At 34.1% G+C, this 22,027-nt stretch overlaps 4 protein-coding genes across 5 annotated transcripts; 2 read left to right on the top strand and 2 right to left on the bottom strand.

Moving 5' to 3' along the window:
- The first annotated feature begins 955 nt into the window (after nucleotides 1-955).
- Nucleotides 956-4,786, top strand: LOC104819384 (ATP-citrate synthase alpha chain protein 1). Of its 2 annotated transcripts, XM_010549433.1 has the most exons (14): nucleotides 956-1,054; nucleotides 1,463-1,563; nucleotides 1,951-2,127; nucleotides 2,215-2,376; nucleotides 2,482-2,562; nucleotides 2,679-2,730; nucleotides 2,837-2,951; nucleotides 3,073-3,154; nucleotides 3,430-3,525; nucleotides 3,620-3,721; nucleotides 3,830-3,946; nucleotides 4,108-4,224; nucleotides 4,304-4,406; nucleotides 4,490-4,786. In XM_010549433.1, the coding sequence occupies exons 2-13, from the start codon at nucleotides 1,465-1,467 to the stop codon at nucleotides 4,373-4,375; spliced, it is 1,272 nt and encodes a 423-aa protein (XP_010547735.1). In that variant the 5' UTR covers nucleotides 956-1,054; nucleotides 1,463-1,464; the 3' UTR covers nucleotides 4,376-4,406; nucleotides 4,490-4,786. The 2 variants fall into 2 exon arrangements, with proteins under 2 accessions (XP_010547735.1, XP_010547726.1); XM_010549424.1 differs by having other exon boundaries at nucleotides 4,304-4,786.
- A 4,641-nt stretch (nucleotides 4,787-9,427) lies between these two features.
- LOC104819379 lies at nucleotides 9,428-10,499 on the bottom strand. The gene is made up of 2 exons (XM_010549413.1): nucleotides 10,050-10,499; nucleotides 9,428-9,672 (listed from the first exon to the last, which is right to left on the bottom strand). Exon 1 carries the CDS (start codon nucleotides 10,368-10,370, stop codon nucleotides 10,053-10,055), a length of 318 nt encoding a protein of 105 aa, XP_010547715.1. The 5' UTR covers nucleotides 10,371-10,499; the 3' UTR covers nucleotides 9,428-9,672; nucleotides 10,050-10,052.
- Nucleotides 10,500-13,072: 2,573 nt separating this feature from the next.
- Nucleotides 13,073-16,428, top strand: LOC104819369 (AP-1 complex subunit mu-2-like). Its single transcript, XM_010549406.2, has 11 exons — nucleotides 13,073-13,419; nucleotides 13,884-14,030; nucleotides 14,157-14,219; nucleotides 14,349-14,525; nucleotides 14,600-14,703; nucleotides 14,849-14,956; nucleotides 15,039-15,135; nucleotides 15,219-15,316; nucleotides 15,439-15,580; nucleotides 15,696-15,818; nucleotides 15,967-16,428. The coding sequence occupies exons 1-11, from the start codon at nucleotides 13,291-13,293 to the stop codon at nucleotides 16,063-16,065; spliced, it is 1,287 nt and encodes a 428-aa protein (XP_010547708.1). The 5' UTR covers nucleotides 13,073-13,290; the 3' UTR covers nucleotides 16,066-16,428.
- A 537-nt stretch (nucleotides 16,429-16,965) lies between these two features.
- On the bottom strand, nucleotides 16,966-21,428 carry LOC104819360. The gene is made up of 7 exons (XM_010549396.1): nucleotides 20,802-21,428; nucleotides 20,633-20,719; nucleotides 20,338-20,547; nucleotides 19,168-19,332; nucleotides 19,003-19,056; nucleotides 18,780-18,926; nucleotides 16,966-17,572 (listed from the first exon to the last, which is right to left on the bottom strand). The coding sequence occupies exons 1-7, from the start codon at nucleotides 21,183-21,185 to the stop codon at nucleotides 17,195-17,197; spliced, it is 1,425 nt and encodes a 474-aa protein (XP_010547698.1). The 5' UTR covers nucleotides 21,186-21,428; the 3' UTR covers nucleotides 16,966-17,194.
- Nucleotides 21,429-22,027: the final 599 nt, after the last annotated feature.

The following is a 22,027-nucleotide window of genomic DNA, read 5'->3' as shown; positions in this document are numbered from 1 at the left end:
TATATATATATATTTTCGGTAAGTGGGTACAATTCGGTTTTATGAACCAAATCTTCTTTTCATTCAATAGAATATCCGGTCTGGTCCGGTCTGGTCCGATCTGGTCGTACCGGTTTTGGTTCAATTATTTGGGATCTGGTTTACTTCAGTTAGGTAGCTTTGGCATTGAAATAAATATTTAAATTTAAAATGGTTGAAACGTCTATAATATACAGGTAGGTAGCATCAACGGCGTGCGTCAACCGGCTTTCTGATGGAAGAGAAGTAGATACAAAGTTTCACAACCTCTCTTTATTATTTATAAAATTTATAATTAATTATATAATAATTTGTAATCCTTCGTGGCAAACGTTTTGAGATTTGATCCACGAAATGTTTTTTTTCCCCCAAAGATTTTCAAATGGTCAAATTGGTACGACTTCAGAATTTTATTTCGTTTTTAACGTGTTTTATAGTAGTAGTATAAGTTGTCGAATTGTTATGAATCATTAATATGCAAAATACGGTTTAGAAGAACCACGTTGCCTAGAGAAATTAATTAATCATTTGGTCATATTATTTATTTTTTCTGGTTAAGAAAAGAATTGCAAAATGCACTTTTTAAATTTTTTTTTTAAAAAAAGTGGGTTGTATTTAAAGATTGTTTAACTAGAAATATATGTATTAATCAAATTAGAAAAATTACCAGTAAAATATCGATGTAAACAAGATATGTCCGGAAAAAAACTTGATAAAAGGCAAGAAATGCGCTCTAAGTATTTTTAATAAAAATACTTACTTTTGCATTTGGATATCTTAAGTTGAATTTTGAATCTTCTAAATATGAAGCTACAACAGTTCGAATTTTAGAAATATTATAACAATCATTAGAAATTAAATTTAATAGATTATTTTTAAATCGATTTGTTAATAATTTTGGGGATGGAAAATAAAATCGGCAAGTGGCAAGTATAAATACGGTTCCTGAGATCAGAGGAAGGTAAGAAGGTCCCGAGTTGGTGCGCTAACTAGAGAACCTGAAGCTCCTCTCTCTCTCTCTCTCTCAATCTCAACGGTACGATCCGTCATTCGCTCATAGCTAATCCTTCTTCTTCTTCATCCTCTCGTTGTGCTTTGATTCGTGTGCATTTCTTCGACATTTGTGTTTGAATCCTTGGAATCTGAAGGTCTGTTCATGTCGATCCATTCTTTGCGTGGATAGGGTCTGAAACTCGGTTTTTCTCTTGCGGCATTGTGGTCGGTTTGATGTTTCGCGTTTGTGTTTGGGTTTGAATCGTCGTTTTTGGTTCGAATCGTGAAAGTTATTGGTTTGGGTTGAAATCGTTTGCGATCTGAGTGCGAAATGAGCGTTGTGTGTTCGATTTCTGTTTTATGTCGATTGTCGAGATGGATCTGGGATATTGATTTGATTTTGCGGTGTTCTTGTCTCGTCTCCGTGTTGTTTCCCTTGCCCCTGGCGAAGAAATGGCTCGCAAGAAGATCAGAGAGTACGATTCAAAGAGATTGTTGAAGGAGCATTTCAAAAGGCTCTCCGGTAAAGAGTTGCCCATCAGATCTGCTCAGGTTAGATCGATTTTCTTGGATCTCTCTCTTTCAGTCTGCTCGCATTTCATGCATTGGTTTACCTGGCGATACTGTTTTATAGCTTCATGAATCTCGATCGATATGAATCATATAACGCTGCAGCATTTGGCAAAATTTTCGCTCTTAAATTTCAAATCCCTTAATTTTACATGGATGGGGTGAATATCTTTGATTTTGCCTTTCGTGGGCATAAACCATAAACATCTGTTCTCCAAGCCGTTGTTTATGATGATTGCATGAGCATCTTGTATGAGACTTATTCCATTTATGTTTTTTCTTTCTTAAGTTCTGTTTTGTCTATTAACAATGTTTTCATTTGTTCTCCCAAAGGCTGTATGTAAGGTTTTTATCCTTCTGTGTGTCTAGATTAATGAAACAACTGACCTGAATGAGCTCGTGGAGAAGGAGCCTTGGCTCTCTTCTGAGAAGCTGGTGGTGAAACCCGACATGTTGTTCGGAAAGCGTGGCAAGAGCGGTTTGGTTGCCTTGAATCTGGATTTTGCTGAAGTTGCCACTTTTGTGAAAGAGCGTCTGGGAAAAGAGGTAACTGTTTTCAGTTGAACTTCTTGCATTCATCACTCAAGAAACCATTTTTTTTTATGTTGAATGTTTTTTCCTTGCGATCTGCAGGTGGAGATGAGTGGATGCAAAGGACCTATAACAACATTCATAGTTGAACCATTTGTCCCGCACAATGAGGAGTTTTACGTTAATATTGTCTCGGATAGACTTGGGGACAGCATAAGCTTTTCAGAATGTGGAGGGATTGAAATTGAAGAGAACTGGGACAAGGTACCTTGGGAGAGTGCACATGTTCTTCTTTCATATAGTTGTCGATTTAGGTCTATTCACTGAATTTTAGAGCTGAGAATTGAGCCGAGGCTTTGTGTTCTACAGGTCAAGACTGTTTTTGTACCAACAGGTGCTTCCCTAACACCTGAAACATGCGCTCCTCTTATTGCGACCCTTCCTTTGGAGGTAATATAAGTGCCGTCGATGGCTAAACAGGAACCGAGGTTCTCATTTGATTTTTAGATTTGGACATTATAAACTACATGAATCTGCGGTTTTGATTTGAAATTTACTACATGCAGATCAAGGGGGAAATTGAAGAATTTATTAAAGTTATTTTCACCCTATTTCAAGGTTTGCGGAGAATCATTGATCAAGATAAAGCATTTTTTACCTTAATTTGAGAAAGTTTGAACCTTTGCAATAACTGAAAGTTTTTGTTCTTTCTGTGGTGCACCAGATCTTGATTTCACCTTCCTGGAAATGAATCCCTTCACGTTAGTTGATGGAAAGCCATATCCTCTGGATATGAGGGGTGAACTTGATGATACCGCTGCTTTCAAGAACTTCAAGAAGTACGTTTCACTGCCGATTCTTTTAATGATCAGATCTTCTCTTTCTGTCTGCAAAATATGAAGTTTACAATCCTTCTTGCTGCCATATACAAGTGATATGATTAGATTCTCTCATGTGCAGGTGGGGCGACATTGAATTTCCTATGCCATTCGGAAGAGTGTTGAGTTCCACGGAAAGCTTTATCCATGGACTAGATGAGAAGGTAGCATCATCACCTTAACACGACTAAGTCAATAATTCTATCTGCTTTACCCTATTGTCAAAGATTTTTAGTCCTTTTCCCTCGTAGTCTTTGTCCACAGTTCAGCATAGTTTCAAACATATTGTTCTTTGCTCTCGAACATGTTCTGTTATCTTATATAGTAGCTTGTTCTATTCACCATGACCAAGGTTCCTTTGTAGCAGTTAATCATATCAGAAATGCCGATCTATGAAAAGAGCATTTCATTCGGTTTCTTACGTATCGTATGCTTGCAGACAAGTGCATCTTTGAAATTCACCGTTCTCAATCCCAAGGGGAGAATTTGGACAATGGTAGCTGGGGGAGGTGCCAGTGTCATCTATGCTGATACTGTATGTTTCTCACTTGCTTACTCAGTTTCACAATCATGTCTGCTTTTCGCCTCACGAGTCTTAGCTGAGGTATCTATAAACATTTCTGATTTAGGTCGGAGATCTCGGCTATGCTTCTGAACTAGGCAATTATGCTGAATACAGTGGAGCTCCCAAGGAAGATGAGGTCTTGCAGTATGCCAGAGTCGTTATCGATGTAAAACAAATAGCAATTTTTTCTCATACATCTTATGCGTTAGAAAACAGCACCTGTGCTAGTCACATCAGCTGCAAAAATAACTCTTACGATACAAAATTACCGCAGTGTGCTACAGCAAACCCTGATGGCAAAAGCAGAGCTCTTGTGATCGGAGGTGGAATCGCAAACTTCACTGACGTTGCTGCTACCTTCAATGGCATAATCCGCGCTCTCAAGGAAAAGGTAGAGACAGGACAGAACCGATATAACCTTCATAACTCAGCGTTACTTGAGATCGAATACAATGAAGCTCGTAGTTGTCGTTATTACACACAAAAAAAAAAGAGTAAAAAAAAAGAAAACGTTTTTTGATGCATCTTTTAACGAATTTCTGCATTTCCCAGGAAGCAAAGCTGAAAGCAGCAAGGATGCATATATTCGTGAGGCGAGGGGGACCAAATTACCAAAGGGGTCTTGCCAAAATGCGAGCTTTGGGCGAAGAAATCGGCGTCCCGATCGAGGTATATATCACTCTACAAACTCACTCATTTCATTTCGCATCGGTCTGAACGAAACATCTGAAACATAACCCTGCTTTAGGTCTATGGTCCTGAAGCAACCATGACAGGCATCTGCAAGGAAGCAATCCAGTACATCACAGCAGCAGCATAAGTGTCTGTCGATTTATTCGTCCCCCCAAATGGTTAGCTTCAAAAATCCCACGAGTTTTTTTTCTTTCTAGTTTACTGATATTTAGATCTGATATTATCCCTACGATCAAATCAGCGGTTTCATGAGAAAAGCTCTTTGATTGGATTCTCGTTACCTGGGAAGTTTCTTGAGTTGGATGAACATTGATGACGCCATCATGTCTCTGTGTGTTTCAAGCTTTTTTGTTTGTCTCTGTCTTTGATTCGATCCTTAGTTCTTTCTATCTCTACTATGGCCTTTTGAGTTTCTGTGTTTGGTGATAGAAAATGTAATAAGCAATGAATGCTGTGGCATTAGCGTATGACAAAAAATCAGGTGTCGGACTGATCCTCGGTCGCGGAGCGTTTGCTGAATTCATTCTCCACTTCGTTATCCTTTGCCCAATTTTATTCTATGCTTATATTAATTGCCGAAATTGTTTTTTTAGAAAGAAAAGGTTAAACAAAATCGAATATTTTTTTTAGTGAGTGTTTAATAATAACCGGAATTTTAGTTAAATCTGAAGAAATTTTATCGAATTAAATCTAACATGAAAAAACAAATATATAAGAACCCAATAAAAAAAATGGAAAAAAAACCCAAGCTGCAAAAAAAAATATACAAATAATCTTTCAATTTGCAAAGTTATCATTGAAATCCTAAACTTGTAACATGTAATTGAATAAAACCTCAAATTTGAAAATTATTGCTTTAATAATCCGTTGACCAGTTTGACCACAATTTTATGCAATCGAAAATCTACATTGACCTGAAAAGCTGATGTCAGCGTGTCTACATAACCAACTTTAAATGATTTTTTACTCCAAAATTGGATTTATAGCATATTAAATTTCTCAAAATACTGATATGGTAAAAAATTATTTAAAATTGGTTATGTAGACACGCTGATATCAGTTTTCTGGTCCAACATAGATTTTCGATCATATAAAATTGTGGTCAAACCGATTAACGGATTATTAGAACAATAATTTGCAAGTTTGAGGTTTTATTCAATTATATGTTGTAAGTCTAAGATTTAAATAATAGTTTTATAAATTGAAGATTTATTTGTATATTTTGTTTGCGGGGTCTAAAATTATAGAAAAATCGGTAAAATGGTAGCGAAGACCCAAAAGAGTGACAAATGGATCTGGGACCACGTGGCCCATAACATAAATCTTCACTCGAAGAAATCGTCTATCAACGGTTTGCTGTTGGACTCGTTGTATGTATGTACGTATGTATGTATATATGTATGTATGTGTAATAGCGATGATTAATAAAAGTTTTTAATAATATTGTTTTTTAGAGTTTACGACTAAACCTTGTCAATGTTGTTTAACCCCTTGATAGAAAAACTCTGATGATGATGATGATGATGATGATGATGATGATGATGATGATGATGATGATGATGATGATGATGCACCGGGATCACCAAAATCGGGATATTCCCATGTGGTCTCCAATAATTATCCACTTAACTTGGGATTTCTTAAAGATTCTTTCTTTGTAAAAAATATATATATAATAAGCTCTGATCCCTATATAGCTTTTTTTATGGTGGTACAAAAAAGATGAACCCACCATATGGGTTCCCAATTCCTTTCTTTTGGGAAATGTTCTTCTTTTGTTTATAACTTTTTTACCAAAAAAAATTTCAATATAACTGAGGAAATATATGCAATTTACTTACCGATATGAAGAAATAAAAGAAATTTAGCTGTGAAAGAAAAAATAAGAACTCCGAATATATTATATCATCAGAATATTTTGTTGGGTGTATATGTCATCAGAATATTATACATAGTACTATATTTATCATAAGTGTATCCTAAATTGAAATATTGATATACACAATGGAATAAACACAACAAGTTTAGTGTAAATCTGACGTCCATTTTATTACAACTTCATGAATATTAAGATCGATTAAACACGTTTTGAAGTGGTCTGGTGAAAGATTATCGGTAAATACATAATAATTTCAAAATATTATCTAAATTTCACTTTAATAGCAATAACATTAAAAAAAATATCTATGTTTTGAAAGTAATATCGTTAAACAATTGTAGATCTATAATTAATTTTTTTTTTATAAAATCATAAATATTTCTCCATCGTCGCTCTTCTTATCTAAAAATTCAAATATTTTAAAAATGTTATATATTTATATGAAAATTTAAAGTAATAAATGTATTTACCGAGGAAAATCATGTATTTATTTGATAGATATTCGAGTATATTTCGTAGTTAAATTCGATTAGTGATGAAAATTGAGGCATTAGATATATTCTTGTGGTGATTGAAAAGGAGATATAATTAAAATTTTAAATTATTTAAAAGTTATATCGAATGTAATAAATAAAAATCCAAGCATATACTAAAGTGATTCGTTGATGTTGATATATATATATATCGTACCCGACAAATTGCTAATTATTGGTCGTTCAACTAAAGACTTTGGTTCAAACTTATTTCCACTGTGAATGCGTGTGGACAGTCCATTGGTCATTCGTTGTTTTCACAATTTTAATTTCATAATATATTTATGGGGAACTTTTTACAATAAGGGTTTTAAAAAACCTCGTACTATATACACTCTTTTTTAAAACTAAAATATAAATATGATCACCTAATCAAATTACATATTAAGTTATGATATTTTGGGTTTTTATTCGTTTTTTGATAATTTTATAAAAATGATTAAAAAAACCCATATTTATTTGGTTTGCATTAGATTTTATGTAGGTTCTGATTTTATTTGGCCTGAATTTTCATTAACAAACATATTTATTTATTAAACAATTTTCCGTTTTTGTTCTTTTTTTTACATATCTTCGTATATAATCGATATTAAAATAGAATTAAATTTAAATAGAATCATATATTATTTGGTTGGTGGTGTCGCAAAAGCCAAAAAAAAAAAAAAGAGTCTGTGAGGTAGAAGTTGAAAGAAAAAAAGCATAGGATTCCAAAATCCAAGAGCTCTTTCTCACACGTGGAGTGTCTCATGCAATGCAAGAGACATATAGTAGCTTCCTATTTTATTTTATTTTATTTTCTTCCAAGCCTATTTTTGTTAGAATAGAATTTGACATTATCCACAATTGGGATTTTCATATAGCGTACGGAAAAAAATATTATATAAAAAGTCTTTATTTTTTTTCTTAAGAAAACAAAAAAAAATAAGTTTATTATAATATGATTCATTTTTCCTCAATAAACATTTGATATGTTCATGGTGACCTACTTTATATATATATATATATATATATATATATGGAAATTCCATATTCCATTCAGTTTGAAGAATATATTTTCTTTAGATTCTAATTCGGCAAAGAAGAATTGGTATGTGGATGTCACTGACAGCACCGTAGGATAACGAAAGTAACGTACTTTTGTCCCTAATAATTAATATTATATTTCAATGGTCAAGAATATGTGAATTTTAGAGATGAATAAAAAGAAATACTATATATCAATGGGGTCAATCATTCAAAATCTTAGATAATATTATAAATATTATTAAAAAAAAAATATGCAGCTTTTCTTTTTCGAACAACTCATATCACAAATCAAAATTATATGATCCGACTAACGAGTTATGCGAATATTCGAATTTGATACGGATATCAAGTATTGTGGTAGTATAGATTTCGATTACAAATTCTTGAAAAAATAATGATAATGTTTTATTATGGATTCAATGTAAAGCATCCAAATTATTATGCGAACGGTCGAGATAGCGATCTTGCATAGAACAACACCATCAAGAGCGTTTATTCCATTTTACATAGATAGGATAAGTGAAATTTGAATGTGGGTCCAAAAAGGAAGACTTGAGGCTGAAGTCTATAGAGAAGTTGGCGGTCATTTGCAAATGTTCTCAAATAGAAAATTTAAGCTTCTCCTTTGGAAACTATATGTATAGTGTGTGTATATATATATAATATTATAAAAAAGAAACCCAACAGATCGTGTCAAATAATCAAGCTTGGGGTATGAATTATCTTGACTTTGAGATTGAGTTTTCGATTCTTGACTGGTGGGGAAAAAGATAATTTTTGGGTTTATATGATCCATATACAAAGGATGCTCCCTGATCGGAGGTTTATCTAATCAAACATGCGTCCGAAGGGTAACAGATAGAGGTCCTCCATCATAAAAAAAAAAAAAATATATATATATATATATATTATAAAAAAGAAAAGAATATATTTTTTAAAAAAATTATAAAATGTAACTTTTTGGGGTTAAAAGTAATTGTTGCGCGGCGTAAGGCTTGGGATGTTGACATGCATGCATGTGTCACCGCTACGCATGAACATGCAATAGTGAGGATGACAGATATGACACGATTACAAGGAAAGTAGTCGTCGTTACATATAATATGAGCGAAAAAATATTATTTTTTTGTAAGCAATAAAAAACGATTCTACAGGCATAGAATAATACAAATTAAACCTTAAAATCGTGATTTAATAGGTAAGTTTAATTTTTTTTATATTTGACGATATTTATTATCAGTGTTATCTCTTCTTTTGGAAATTACACTGTAAAAATTGTTGGAATTTGAAAAAATGTGATGAGAAAATGGTTAGTGGTTAGAGAATCGAGTTCTCTTTTTTTTTTTCCCATCAAACAAAAAGAAAGAAAATATTCTTTGATTATAGATTCTTAATTTTTCTCAAAATTTCCCGACTAACTAGAATTTTAAGATAAAAAAATTATTAAATTCATGGTAAAAGCAAAGAAAAGTAACCAAAATGGATAAACCTTTTGATCTTGAGAATATTAACTAATAATTTTTATAAATTCATTTTTTAAAAGAGAAAAACAAATTCCCATGCCAATGAGTTCAGATATCAACTGAGTTTTACAGAAAGCAAGAGCCGAAAACGTTACTGTACTCTGTTAAATTCTTTACCAGATCAAGAAAAAATTCAGCACATAATAATAATAATAATAATAATAATAATAATAATAATAATAATATATTTATATTATATATAACTAAAACTGTACATGGACATCTAACTCAAGTAATCACTACCGTTAGATTGGGGATTCTAACACCAATAGAACTAAACAACAAAGATTCAAAAACCACAAGAGATAAACTTTTAATCACATAATCTAAAACTGAAATCACAATCTACAATTCTAAAATAGAAATTGAGAAATTAACTGAAACGCTGGTAATTCTTAGTTGGAACCCTAGAAACTAGCCTTGGTCAGATATGGGTCAAAGAAAAAGCAACATGTATCGAAACCAGCTAACTAGCTCTTTGTATGAAGACAGTCTCAAGATCGAAAAAATTCAGCACATAATAATAATAATAATAATAATAATAATAATAATAATAATAATATATTTATATTATATATAACTAAAACTGTACATGGACATCTAACTCAAGTAATCACTACCGTTAGATTGGGGATTCTAACACCAATAGAACTAAACAACAAAGATTCAAAAACCACAAGAGATAAACTTTTAATCACATAATCTAAAACTGAAATCACAATCTACAATTCTAAAATAGAAATTGAGAAATTAACTGAAACGCTGGTAATTCTTAGTTGGAACCCTAGAAACTAGCCTTGGTCAGATATGGGTCAAAGAAAAAGCAACATGTATCGAAACCAGCTAACTAGCTCTTTGTATGAAGACAGTCTCAAGATCCGGCGGGGAGAAGAACTCACGGGCCCCGCCGCAGCTGCACTTCAACGCCGGCTTCCGCTTCTTCGGCGGCGGAGGACACGCCGGAACCACCGGAATTCTAACAGAAACCGCGGTCGGAGTCGTCGGAGACTCCTCCTCTTCCTCCTCGGCTTCGGTGGTTGGATTCGCTCGTATCGGCTTCAGCGGTGCTCGAATCGAAATTCCCGCGATGACCCATTTCTTGCCGTCGCCGGTTTCGCGTACCCCGCCGTCGAGTTGGGGTGGTTTGCCGGAAAATCCCATAGCTTTAGGAAGTTCTGGTGAAGTATCGTTTCTGGAGAAGGAAGAAAGATGAAAAGGAATTAAAAGCTTTGATCTTTCTTATGTGTTTAATGAGAGAGATAGAGAAAGAGAGAGAGAGAGAGAGAGATAAAGGGGACAAAGTGTTGTGGGTACGTTTTTATAGTCAACTAAGGATTAAAGACAAGACATCAGATCGGTGTCGATTCAGTTCGGTGAAATTTAAAAAATTTAATTATCTTTTTTAAATGCGTTCGTTCACTCCCATGAGAGTAAAGCCACTTTTATCTCGATTTATGATTTTAATTATTGTAATTAAAAAGAAATTTGAAATGGTTTTAGAGATTAAAAAAATCATTTTAATTTAAAGAAGAAAAAAAACAAAGATATAAAGGAGCAGAGGGACAGTAAGATATTGAGTTGTACTGTTTTTTCTCCCTGTTAACGTTAGAGGGGAAGGGGAGGGTACAAGGGATACATGATGTATGCATTTTTTTTCTTACGTAGATTCATAGATTTCATAAATAAGTACATAATATACATATTATATATATATATATATATATATGAACAAAAATAATGGAAGAGATATTATTCCCCGGACAAATTTAACGTGCACTAAATTAAGTAATGAAAAAAAAGGGGGGATTTAGCTTAAATACCCAACAAAAAACAACGTGTACAAAAGTGTTCTAGAAAGCTAAAGTCAGAATTCAAAAGTCAAAACCCTAGGGATAATAACGAATTAAATTTAAATACCCAACAAATGAAAAGAAAAATGTGTTATAAGTTCACTAATCTCGCACGGAAGAAAAATGTGTCGTTCTACTGATTGTTTCTAAAATAAAAACATGTTCTAATGTAAGGATACACATAGCAATTTACCCAAGATCGGTAAAGAAAATGAGTAAAGGTGTTTCCCAATCCGTGTTTGAATATTCAATTAGGGAAGAGAATTCACATGGATTTCTCCGATTCTCCGAAAAATATAGTTAGATCAAAAGTATTATCAACTCCAAACTTTAAAAAAATTGCTTCAAATAAAAAAAAACACCCATTCATTTCACTATATATACATAATATATATACAGGCACTCAATCCTTTAAAAGGTCATATGCGGTAAACTTGTATAAGATTACTTTCTATAAATATATATATATATATATATATATATACGTGTGTGTGTATAAACCATGCACATCAAAACAATTGGAAACTTCATATATATAGCTTGATCTTTCTATATATAATTAATACATATGGTATGATTATGACCATATGGACTGAACACCCAAAATGCCAATAACACTAGGAGAGTTTCTCCAAAAAATTTCACAAGTTACAGGGAAAAAAAAAGAGCAACATAAATGACAAATGTTATAATATTATATACAAAAATATAATGAGGAGAGAGACATCAGAGAAAGGTACCCGAGGAAACGCGTGACCCAAGCGAGGTGGGTTTAAATAACACTTATTTAATGTTTTTTTTTTATAATTTTGTTTTGTATATTTATTAATTTTTGTAGTTCTTATATATATATATAGACAATATAATATAATTTCCGTATCATGTAGTTAATGAAGTAACGAGGAGATAGGGAGTGGTCAGACCTTTGGACCGCTCGATTAAATTCGCTGAATCGTCATTTGTTGACATTTTGACTTTGATTGTCAACGATCTCTCTCTGTCTTTGGGTATGGTTTTACACAGTTTAATTCTAATTCGGCAATAACATTAAAATAAACCGAATATATATAATAGAATTGGATCTATGATATTTTACGTGCCGAAATTATGTAAGAAAATTATGGATATTCTTAGAATATAATCCAAAATAGCTTATGGCTTTTAAAGATCTATAAATGAGATCATATATATGATGATAACCTTCAAGGTTATAAACAATTATTGATTTTGAATAAAATACGAAAATGGGACTAGAACATGCGTTCTTTTAGGCAACATTTTTTTAATGGGTTCTGAAATATTTCATATAAATATCAAATATATATATATATATATAATTATATACATGTTGAATTTTAATCATTATAGAATTTTGACCAACACATATCTTAATCTTAACAAAACAATGGCTTTTGTTGAACAATAATATATATATATATATACACATATATCATGAACATTGATCTACACATATATTAATGAACTGTTAATGCAAGATGAACAAGAACTATGCTCATGATACATTGAGAAGACCACCATCATAACGTACACATGAACCAGTGGACATACTTATTGGGCCTGTTTGGCCTTCCAGTTCTTGTATTTGGGCCTTTTAAGGCCCAAATATATAACTTTTTGAATTTGTGTACTCGTGGCTGTTTCAATATAAAAGAAATAATTTTATTCGGCGTAGGTCCAATTATAATCCAAAGTGAAATTAAGTTGGGATTGGTACTGAATCTTTATAATTTCATTTTATATAAAAATTGCAAAAAATATGATATCAAATCTACCTCCTAAGTTTTTCTTACTCTGAAATATTTTCTAATTGTATTGCGAACAAAAAATGAGTTTTTTTTTTAGAGGCAGCAAAAAAAACGATGGAATATGTTTTTGTGGTGAAATAAAATCAATGTTTGCAAAAACGATGAAAATGAAAGGAATGGTAAAATGGGGAAACTCAAAACGTCACCGTTTTAATAGAATCTAGAAACTCAAAGCAATCTCTCTCTCTCTCTCTCCCATCGAACAAGAAATAGTCAGATCGTGAAAGATCACTGCAAAAGACAATTGCGACATGGAAACTTCGAGCTCTGCAAGTTGTAGCTCAGATGCGCGGAGATTCTTTCTCTAGATGCTCCTTTTCGACCTCTTCGTCCAGACTTTCGATTTCATTCAGATCTCGCCGTTTCCGATCTGATTCGCGATCCTAGCACCATCGCCGACGCTCAATGGCAGGGGCGGCCTCCGCGCTGTTTCTGCTCGACATCAAGGGACGGGTTCTCGTGTGGCGTGACTACCGCGGAGATGTCTCCGCCGTTCAAGCCGAGCGCTTCTTCACCAAGCTCATTGAGAAAGAGGTGAAAAAACTCGATTTGGTTTTAGTCGTATGTGATTTGGTGTTTGGTCGATGACAAAATGCTGAGAAATTCGAGGTTGTGAAGGGAGACGATGGATTTGTATCTAATTCTCTGAATATAATTCGAAGCGATTGGAAGTAATGGATGAGTTCGATCCGTAGTTAAGTGATTGACATTTGATGAGAACGCGATCTGCATCGGCGGAACTTTTGGCAATCCCCAATCCAATGGAGCAGCCTTTTGTTTCTGAGAAAATGGAGGAAAATTAGTTGTAAATGCAAATCATGGATTTGTATGAATGTGTTCTCCGATTAGGATTTGAAACGATTGGAAGTGATGAATGAGTTTGATCCTTTCTTAAGCGATCGATATTGGATTAGAATCTGATCTGCAACGGTTTAATCCTCGATGTTTTCCGATTGAATTGAGCGGAATTTCTTCTTGTGGGTTGTGTTATGGTACAGGGTGATCCACATTCGAATGATCCGGTTGCTTATGATAATGGAGTGACCTACATGTTTGTACAGCATAGTAATGTTTACCTGATGATAGCTTCGAGGCAGAACTGTAATGCTGCCAGCCTTCTCTTCTTCCTTCACCGTGTAGTTGATGTAAGCATACTTGTTAAATTTCTCTGTTTTGTTTTGTTCTGCGTATCTTTATAGAAGGATAAAGAACACAACTTTACAGTTTCATATGAACCGGGCTCATTCCCGTGGTTCCTGTACCGAATACAGGTATTCAAACATTACTTCGAGGAGTTAGAGGAGGAATCACTGAGGGATAACTTTGTGGTAGTGGTATGTTAAGGCTTCATCCATCTCTCTTGTTTATATCTTTTCTCTCTAGATTTGTTATTTATCTCTTTTGTAGTTCGGATTGCGGGTTTTATTTGTTGGATTCTGAAATGGTTTTCCGTTTCTGGGCAGTACGAGTTACTTGATGAGATGATGGACTTTGGTTACCCTCAGTACACTGAAGCAAGAATCCTAAGTGAATTCATCAAGACCGATGCATATAGAATGGAAGTTACACAGAGACCTCCAATGGCTGTTACCAATGCTGTGTCTTGGAGGAGTGAGGGGATACAGTACAAGAAGAATGAGGTATGTTTTGTTCTCAAGCAACAATCTTTTCTCTTAGGTTTGCAAATGATGGTAGACTGCTCATCTGTTTTCAGGTTTTCTTGGACGTTATAGAAAGTGTGAATATTCTTGTCAACAGTAATGGGCAAATTGTCAGATCTGATGTTGTTGGAGCCCTGAAGATGCGAACTTATTTGAGGTGTGTCAGCACATCAAGTTTTCCATAGTGTTCCCTATCAACTGAAGTAGAGAACAAGAGAAAGTCAAACTCTAAGCTCCTCCTCTTTGATCTCTTTCTCGGCTTTGTTTTTTGACTATTTTGTCCTGAATCCATGTTATTGCAGCGGAATGCCGGAATGTAAGTTAGGTCTGAATGATAGAGTATTGTTGGAAGCACAAGGACGGGCAACAAAGGGAAAAGCCATAGATTTGGAGGATATCAAATTCCATCAGTATGTTTCAGATAGAAAGCATTCAATGCTTGAATCATATATATTTTCCGTCCTCAACTCAACAAGTAGTTTTTTAATATAGGTGTGTTCGATTGGCCCGTTTTGAAAACGATAGGACGATATCCTTCATACCACCCGATGGATCTTTTGATTTAATGACTTATAGACTCAGTACTCAGGTTTGGCTTCTGGAATATATAGCTATGTTCATAGTTATCTTTCCCTCATCAACAAGTATTCATCTTCTGCTATCCTTATTCAGGTAAAGCCTCTAATTTGGGTCGAAGCTCAGATAGAGAGGCATTCGAGAAGTCGTGTTGAGATGCTTGTTAAAGCTAGGAGTCAGTTTAAGGAGCGAAGGTAAAAATATCTACTACTACATCATGCGACACTCTTTGTCATCGGTATATATATATCAAGATTTTCTTTAGCTCGGCTTCTTGAAATATTTGGATGAGAATGTCATGTCCTCTCTTCTGCAGTACGGCAACGAGTGTTGAGATCGAGTTGCCTGTACCGCAAGATGCATCTAACCCTAACGTTCGGACATCTCTCGGGTCTGCTGCCTATGTTCCCGAAAAGGATGCCCTCGTCTGGAAAATCAAATCTTTCCCCGGGAACAAGGTAGAGGCACTTTCTAATTCTATCTCAATTCTTGTATTTTGATATTATTATCTCCGCAAGTCAAGCAATTTCAAAGTAGCAAGTTCCATTCATCTGATTCTGGAAACAAATGCAGGAGTACATGTTGAGGGCAGAGTTCCATCTTCCCAGTATAACCGCGGAAGAAGCAACACCCGAGAGAAAAGCTCCCATCCGCGTCAAATTCGAGATACCGTATTTCACTGTTTCGGGAATTCAGGTATCGATTAACTCCTTCACATGTCCACGAACCATTCATATCATACATAGATCATAATCCTATCACATGGACCGACGCTAACGTTCACCTAAATCGTATCTACTTAAGAATGTTTCGTCGTGTATTTTTGTTGTCGGTCGGGTTGTAGGTTCGTTACCTGAAGATAATCGAGAAGAGCGGGTACCAGGCTCTTCCATGGGTGAGATACATAACCATGGCTGGTGAGTACGAACTAAGACTCATGTAAGTTGGGATTTTTTGTCTTTGGCAACTCTCGCCATTGTCATTCCCTTACCCATGTGGAATCCCCTGAAGCAACGAGCAAAGGGACAATATTCTACACAAAAAAAAAAAAGGAACGATTTGTTTAGAAGCAAATGTTCTTGTGAATTTTCACTGCTTTTTTCTTTTACATGCACATTTTTCTTGATGTAAGATCTTCACCATTGTTTTTTCTTCTTTCTGTGCGTTTGCGTTGGAAAATGGTGAAACAGCGAGTTTTTTTTTTTCTTCTTTTTGTGGTTTCGGGGGCATTGGTTTCTGTTCTGTAGTCTGTAGATGTCATGGTGTGAAACGACACGTAGTTTGAACGAATTTTTGGCTAACGACACGCAGTCTTTCCCTTTCTTTATAATGCAAAGAATATAACATTGGACGCCATAACTAGTTTGGTTTCTAAATGCTCTTATATTTTCCACGAAAAAAACATTTTGTGCATATGTTAAAGTGTATTTACCAGATTCATGTTTGAATTTTAACAATATAATTGTTATTCTTACATGATTGATATATACGTGTATATATATATATATATATATATATATTGGATTTGACATTTCGATTATCTAGATTGGTTGTTTTAAGGGAAAGTTAAAACAAATTTATATTCATTAGAATCTTGAATATTATAATATTCTTATTCAGTTAGTACTTGAAATTTTCCTTTTAAAGTACGGCTAATTAATTTTGTTTTCGATGTTCACATTTAGGATTTTTTCCATAGTATATCAGTTTGTGTTGGTTTCCTCCCTTGTATTGTATCCGCCTTTAGAATCATCCAATTTCATCTTTCCATATTGTAAATATGGACCCACATTTCACAACAAGAACCATTGTTTGTTAGTTGCTCCTTCAATGGAATTGACGGTGGAACTAGAATACATGTATGTATATGGTCATGGAATTTATACAACTTGTACCAATTTTTCACATTTACACATAATTACCCGAAAGGGGTATAGATTTACTCATCACCTAACCAAATAAAAAAAACTAATTATGAATAACAATAACCGGGTACATAAAAATAAATAAATATATAATAAGTATAATTTAATATATATATATATATATATATATATATGTTTTTTTTATATTTAAGGGCACTTGGGATTCTTCCCGGGTCCACCATAGTAAAAGTAATTACCCCAAACCTTGTTAATACCACCTTGGATGTCGTAGCAATTGGGATGATCAGCAATAACCTTGAGATTAGTGGGAGGGACCAAATTGTTATCCCAATCAACTATTTGGATATTTCTGTAATATGAAGCTTTTGAGAACCCTTCTTCTGCAAAATGCCCACTTCCCATCTGCGTTGCGGTATGGTCCCCAAACGGACTTGAATTTACGATTTCGCCCCCGTACTGCACCATGCTCGCATGATCCCTCAGGTGTGTGAACAAGAACGATGGCCAATACCCGACTAATATACCCGACCCGAATTCTAGCCACCAATTCCCATGCTTCGGATCCTACACCACAATTATATATATTACAACATATATGAGATTTCTCAAAATAAAGATGATGATATGCAGAACAAAAACCCTATCTGTTTGGAATGAATGATTCGTTTTTATTACAATGACATGTCCATTGGAGCGAAGCAGTACAATCACCCTTCAAATCTTTTGTGGGTTTGGGAAATGGTCTTATTGTATTAGGATGATATTCAATTAATCTAAAATCTTTAATAATATTATATATATATATATATAGAGAGAGAGCGAGTATAAAAGCAGATTATGGGTTGAACAAAATGAGTAATTATATAAAATAACAATTTCATAGATGATTTATGTACGTGGGTATATTTTTAATTAAATGCTCGTGGTTATTATGATATGCTATGCTTGTCCAATAAAAACAATATAAACGTAAAAACACCTACAAATATATGGAATAACATCACATGTAAAAGAAATAGTGTTTTTTCTTAAGTAATTACGGTTTTTATCCACCGTAAACTACACGTTAAGTGTCATGGGAATAGAGAAGAAAGGCCCACTGCCTATGAGATTAGACCCATCGCTTAGGGACTTCAATTCGACAGATTTAACAGGCTTGATGATATATTGAGGTGAGGCCACACTTTGCCACTTGCTCTTATACCACTTGCCCACATGGACCCCCCCTCCCCTTCATTGCCCCATCTCTCTGGGGGGGGGGGTTAGATGCATGCATTAATTATGGTTTATGACCCATGTGAGGCTAATTAAATATTCTATTCCCACATTCATGAGCTATGATGTTAGTATTGCTTAGGAGTTTGGTCTGCTTAGCCATTTGGGGACACATCTTTTCAAATAAAGAGAAAATAAAAATAAAAAATAAAGCATGCCTTGGTGCAAAAAGAAAATAGATGCTACTAATAAGTACCCACATCGCGCACTCGAGTCCCTTTCTTTTAATTTATTCTCTCCAAAGAGGCAGAAAAAAAAAAGAAAAAAGAAAAAGAAAGAGAATCTTTAAAGCGTAAAACATAAGCATGCACATACAATACATACATACATACATACATAGATATATCGTAAATTCACTACGGAAGAAATTATTAATGTCCCATTAAATAGAATTTTGCTTGTTTAAGTAGACGAAGTGGTTGGACCGGCACCGGCAGAGATATAATATAAAATAATAATAATAATAATAATAATAATAATAATACAAACTGGTTACCTTCCAAATAAGCAGAGTGATATCGAATTGACCTCCCTCGTAGGACGACGTGGGAGAGATCGCAGCCCCAATTGCGATTTCACTATTGGTTTGGACAAAACCCGAACATAGTAAATTGTAACATCCCGTCGCTTGGTACGCATCGTTCTGTCCAACCATTATTATTATTATTAATTATTATTATTATTTTAAAATGAAATGACGATGTTCGAGTCTGTCTTACTGTCCAATAGGTGAAGAATCTTGGATACTTGTCTCCGTACAGCTCCGGACTCACCTAATTGTGAAAATAATTAGTATATATATATATATCAAATTAGTTTTGAAGTATGCATGCATGCATGCATACATGTACGTGTGCATGTATGCATGCATGTATGATTATTACCTGCCAGCCAGCTTCGATGGTGTTGAGATCATTACCAAAGGAACCAGAAATAATCCATATTTGAGATAGACTGAATTCGTATTGGTTTTCGACTTTCGGAACCCACACGTTAATGCTCGCCTTTGCTCCGTAATACTCGTCCCCGCTCACGTACCCAACCGCATGCTTTTTTAGAGGGGGGAAAAAACACACAATTTTAATGCCAAATTTCATAGGAATTGTTTCATATGATTCAAAAAATATTTGGCCAACAAAATAGAAAAATAAAAAATATAAATCAAAGTTAGCAGAATGTGGTTAATTGGCTAGAGAAGAGGTGCAAGAGTGACATAACTGAGACATTAATCAAAAAGAAGATTTTTGTAGTGTAATAACTATTAGCACTTAAATGTTCTGTTCTCTTTTTTGGGTCCCCGACAAGCTTGTCATCTTTTTTCACAAAACCCTTAAAAGATGGAACTAAAAACAAAAGTAATATAATATATATATATATATATACACAGAGAGAGAGAGAGACTTTGAAATTTTCTTTGACCACTTTTTTTTTTTTGGTTAAGACAACACAAAAGAAAGAAGATCTCGATCTTTCAATGCTCACACAAAAGTTTCAGAGTTTTGAATGTTGAAAGAACATGCAGAGTAAAAAAAAAATATAAAATTATATATTTTTCCACTAATGTAAGTATTTCCTGTAAAACCCCATCACAAGCTTATTACCAAAAAAAATGTTCAAGCTTTGGAGTAAAAAAAAATCCAAAATTCTCTAGAGACATTGTATCAAGATTTGGAATCCTCACATTTTCTGTTAACTGGGCGTTTTTTTTTTTGCATAGACTAGATACTTCAAAGTTTAGTATTTTTAATATGAAAAATAAAACCCCTTTACTAAGTACTCGGAACAAATTAATTATCCGAATAAATAGAATAACAAAATTAGAAACAGTTTTAAAAAATATATATATTATAATTTCAGATCAACTTGTCGTTTGGTTCCCAATTCCTTTGCAAAAAAAATAAAATAATAATAAACTTAAAGTTTAGTTCTTTAAACGTCAATTTATTTTTGAAAAGTTTGAAACTTGATTCTTTCTTATACCCATTTATGTAATATTTTTTTTTTTTTTGGAAATCAAACCAAAAACGTAAGAGATGAGGAAGAAGAGACTTTACTTCATGGCCATTGCTATTGGTGTCTCTTCTGAAGCTTCTGAATTTTTTCCCGAAGCTTGAAAGCGAAGTGGCTCTGAGGACGTCTTCCTCTTTTGTTCTCCGTATTGGAACTGTCCCTTCAGGGCATGACTCTCCTCTCCTTCTCCATAATTGGAACTCCTTCGGTCTCAATCCTCTTCTGTTATGCCCTTTTGGTCTCTCTGGCGGCTCCTGCTCAGTAACCCCACGACAATGTATTAACCTCGAACTAATCAGCCAATTAATTAACTGGTTTAATCAAGATTAACATACATACCATTGGCATTTGCCCTCTTAATCTTGGATGATCAAATGCAGGTTGCTTGTGTGCCAAAACACAGTCTATGATGTCGCCATCAGGACTCTGCAACCAACAACAACAAAAAAGAAAGAAATGAAGAAAAAAAAAGTTTTTTGTGAGTGTGTGTGATAGATGATCTCCTTACATGAATTGTCTTGAGGGAAGGTTTGTTGATGTTCTTGAGATGCTGTCTTACGCTCGTGAGTTTCCTCAGCTCTTCGAGTGGTCTGAATGTTTGGTTTCTCGGAGAAAGATTCGATGTCTCGACAATGGCGGAAGAAGAAGACAAGAGAAGGAAGAGAATGATGATCTGAGAAGGAGGAGACAACATCGCCGTCGTGTCTCCTAATAATAACCAACTGAATCTTCTTCTTCCTCGTCTTCTTCTTCTTTGTCTTCTTTCTCTTGTTGTATCGGTTTCTTCTTCTTCTGATGCATCTGTTGTCTGTACCGTCGTCGAGTATTGATCGAAACGACAATAGCATTTATTGCGGTTTCTGGGTTTCCCCAACAAGAACACAGCTCCCATCAAACCCGATGTTCCTCGAAATGATTAAATTAAGAAAGAAAGAACGCTAATTGATTCTCCTTCGGAGCTCTCACGCACCATTCCCCATGAGATAATTGAGCTTAGAACCAAATCCAAGGTGTCTTTTTTTTCATTCAAAAGAAATGATTATATCTCCAAGCTTCTGTCCCGCTGTTACCTTCTTGTTGGAGTTTTATGTTATCATGACATCATTAAAAATGAAAAAAAAATCTAAGACATGAATATATATATATATATATCTATATATATATATAGAGAGAGAGTGACAGTCAAGTGTTTTGTGAGGTGTATGATATAAGTACTTGGGGTAGTGATGAAATCATTCCGTGTGCCTTTTATTTTTATTTTCCAAGAAGATCGAGGTCTCTAAGGAAAAAAAAAATAAACCAACAAAATCATAATTCCACGACAAGAAGTGACAGGTAAGCAAAATCGACAACAAACAGTTACTGCCTAACATCGACCAATAATAATATATTAGATTTTTTTTATATATATGTTGAGATGGTGAAATAATATATCTATTATATATATATATATATATATATATCTTAGTTTTTTTTATACTGTGATTGTCCAGGTGGGATTCGAATTCTGGAAGTGAGTTGTGCTCCCGCGCCACTAGATCACTACAACTGAACGGTTATATATAATAATTATATATATCTTAATTTGTTTACGAGTAATAATATTTCAACTAAGACCAATCATATACATGGACAAGAACATATATAAAAAGCATGGGTCCAAGAAATCATATGAAAAGATCCCTCAATATGTAAATTTTAAGTATGTGTGTATATATATATATATACACACTC

Source organism: Tarenaya hassleriana, unplaced genomic scaffold (assembly GCF_000463585.1).
Source record: "Tarenaya hassleriana unplaced genomic scaffold, ASM46358v1 Cleome1, whole genome shotgun sequence".
In the NCBI taxonomy this organism is placed as follows: Eukaryota; Viridiplantae; Streptophyta; class Magnoliopsida; order Brassicales; family Cleomaceae; genus Tarenaya; species Tarenaya hassleriana.
The sequence above is the reverse complement of the archived record's forward strand: the minus strand, read 5'-3'. Positions and strand labels throughout refer to the sequence as shown.

Excerpts from the sequence above, each read along its gene's own strand:
- LOC104819384 (XM_010549433.1), top strand. The coding sequence starts at position 1,465 with ATGGCTCGCAAGAAGATCAGAGAGTACGATTCAAAGAGATTGTTGAAG. Across the intron at positions 2,377-2,481 it reads TTGAAGAGAACTGGGACAAG|GTCAAGACTGTTTTTGTACC; the intron begins GTACCTTGGGAG and ends TGTGTTCTACAG. Across the intron at positions 3,526-3,619 it reads GTGTCATCTATGCTGATACT|GTCGGAGATCTCGGCTATGC; the intron begins GTATGTTTCTCA and ends TTTCTGATTTAG.
- LOC104819379 (XM_010549413.1), bottom strand. The coding sequence starts at position 10,370 with ATGGGATTTTCCGGCAAACCACCCCAACTCGACGGCGGGGTACGCGAA.
- LOC104819369 (XM_010549406.2), top strand. The coding sequence starts at position 13,291 with ATGGCAGGGGCGGCCTCCGCGCTGTTTCTGCTCGACATCAAGGGACGG. Across the intron at positions 14,031-14,156 it reads TCCTTCACCGTGTAGTTGAT|GTATTCAAACATTACTTCGA; the intron begins GTAAGCATACTT and ends TACCGAATACAG. Across the intron at positions 14,220-14,348 it reads GGGATAACTTTGTGGTAGTG|TACGAGTTACTTGATGAGAT; the intron begins GTATGTTAAGGC and ends GTTTCTGGGCAG.
- LOC104819360 (XM_010549396.1), bottom strand. The coding sequence starts at position 21,185 with ATGGGAGCTGTGTTCTTGTTGGGGAAACCCAGAAACCGCAATAAATGC. Across the intron at positions 20,548-20,632 it reads TAAGAGGGCAAATGCCAATG|GAGCCGCCAGAGAGACCAAA; the intron begins GTATGTATGTTA and ends GTTACTGAGCAG. Across the intron at positions 18,927-19,002 it reads GATTCTTCACCTATTGGACA|AACGATGCGTACCAAGCGAC; the intron begins GTAAGACAGACT and ends ATGGTTGGACAG.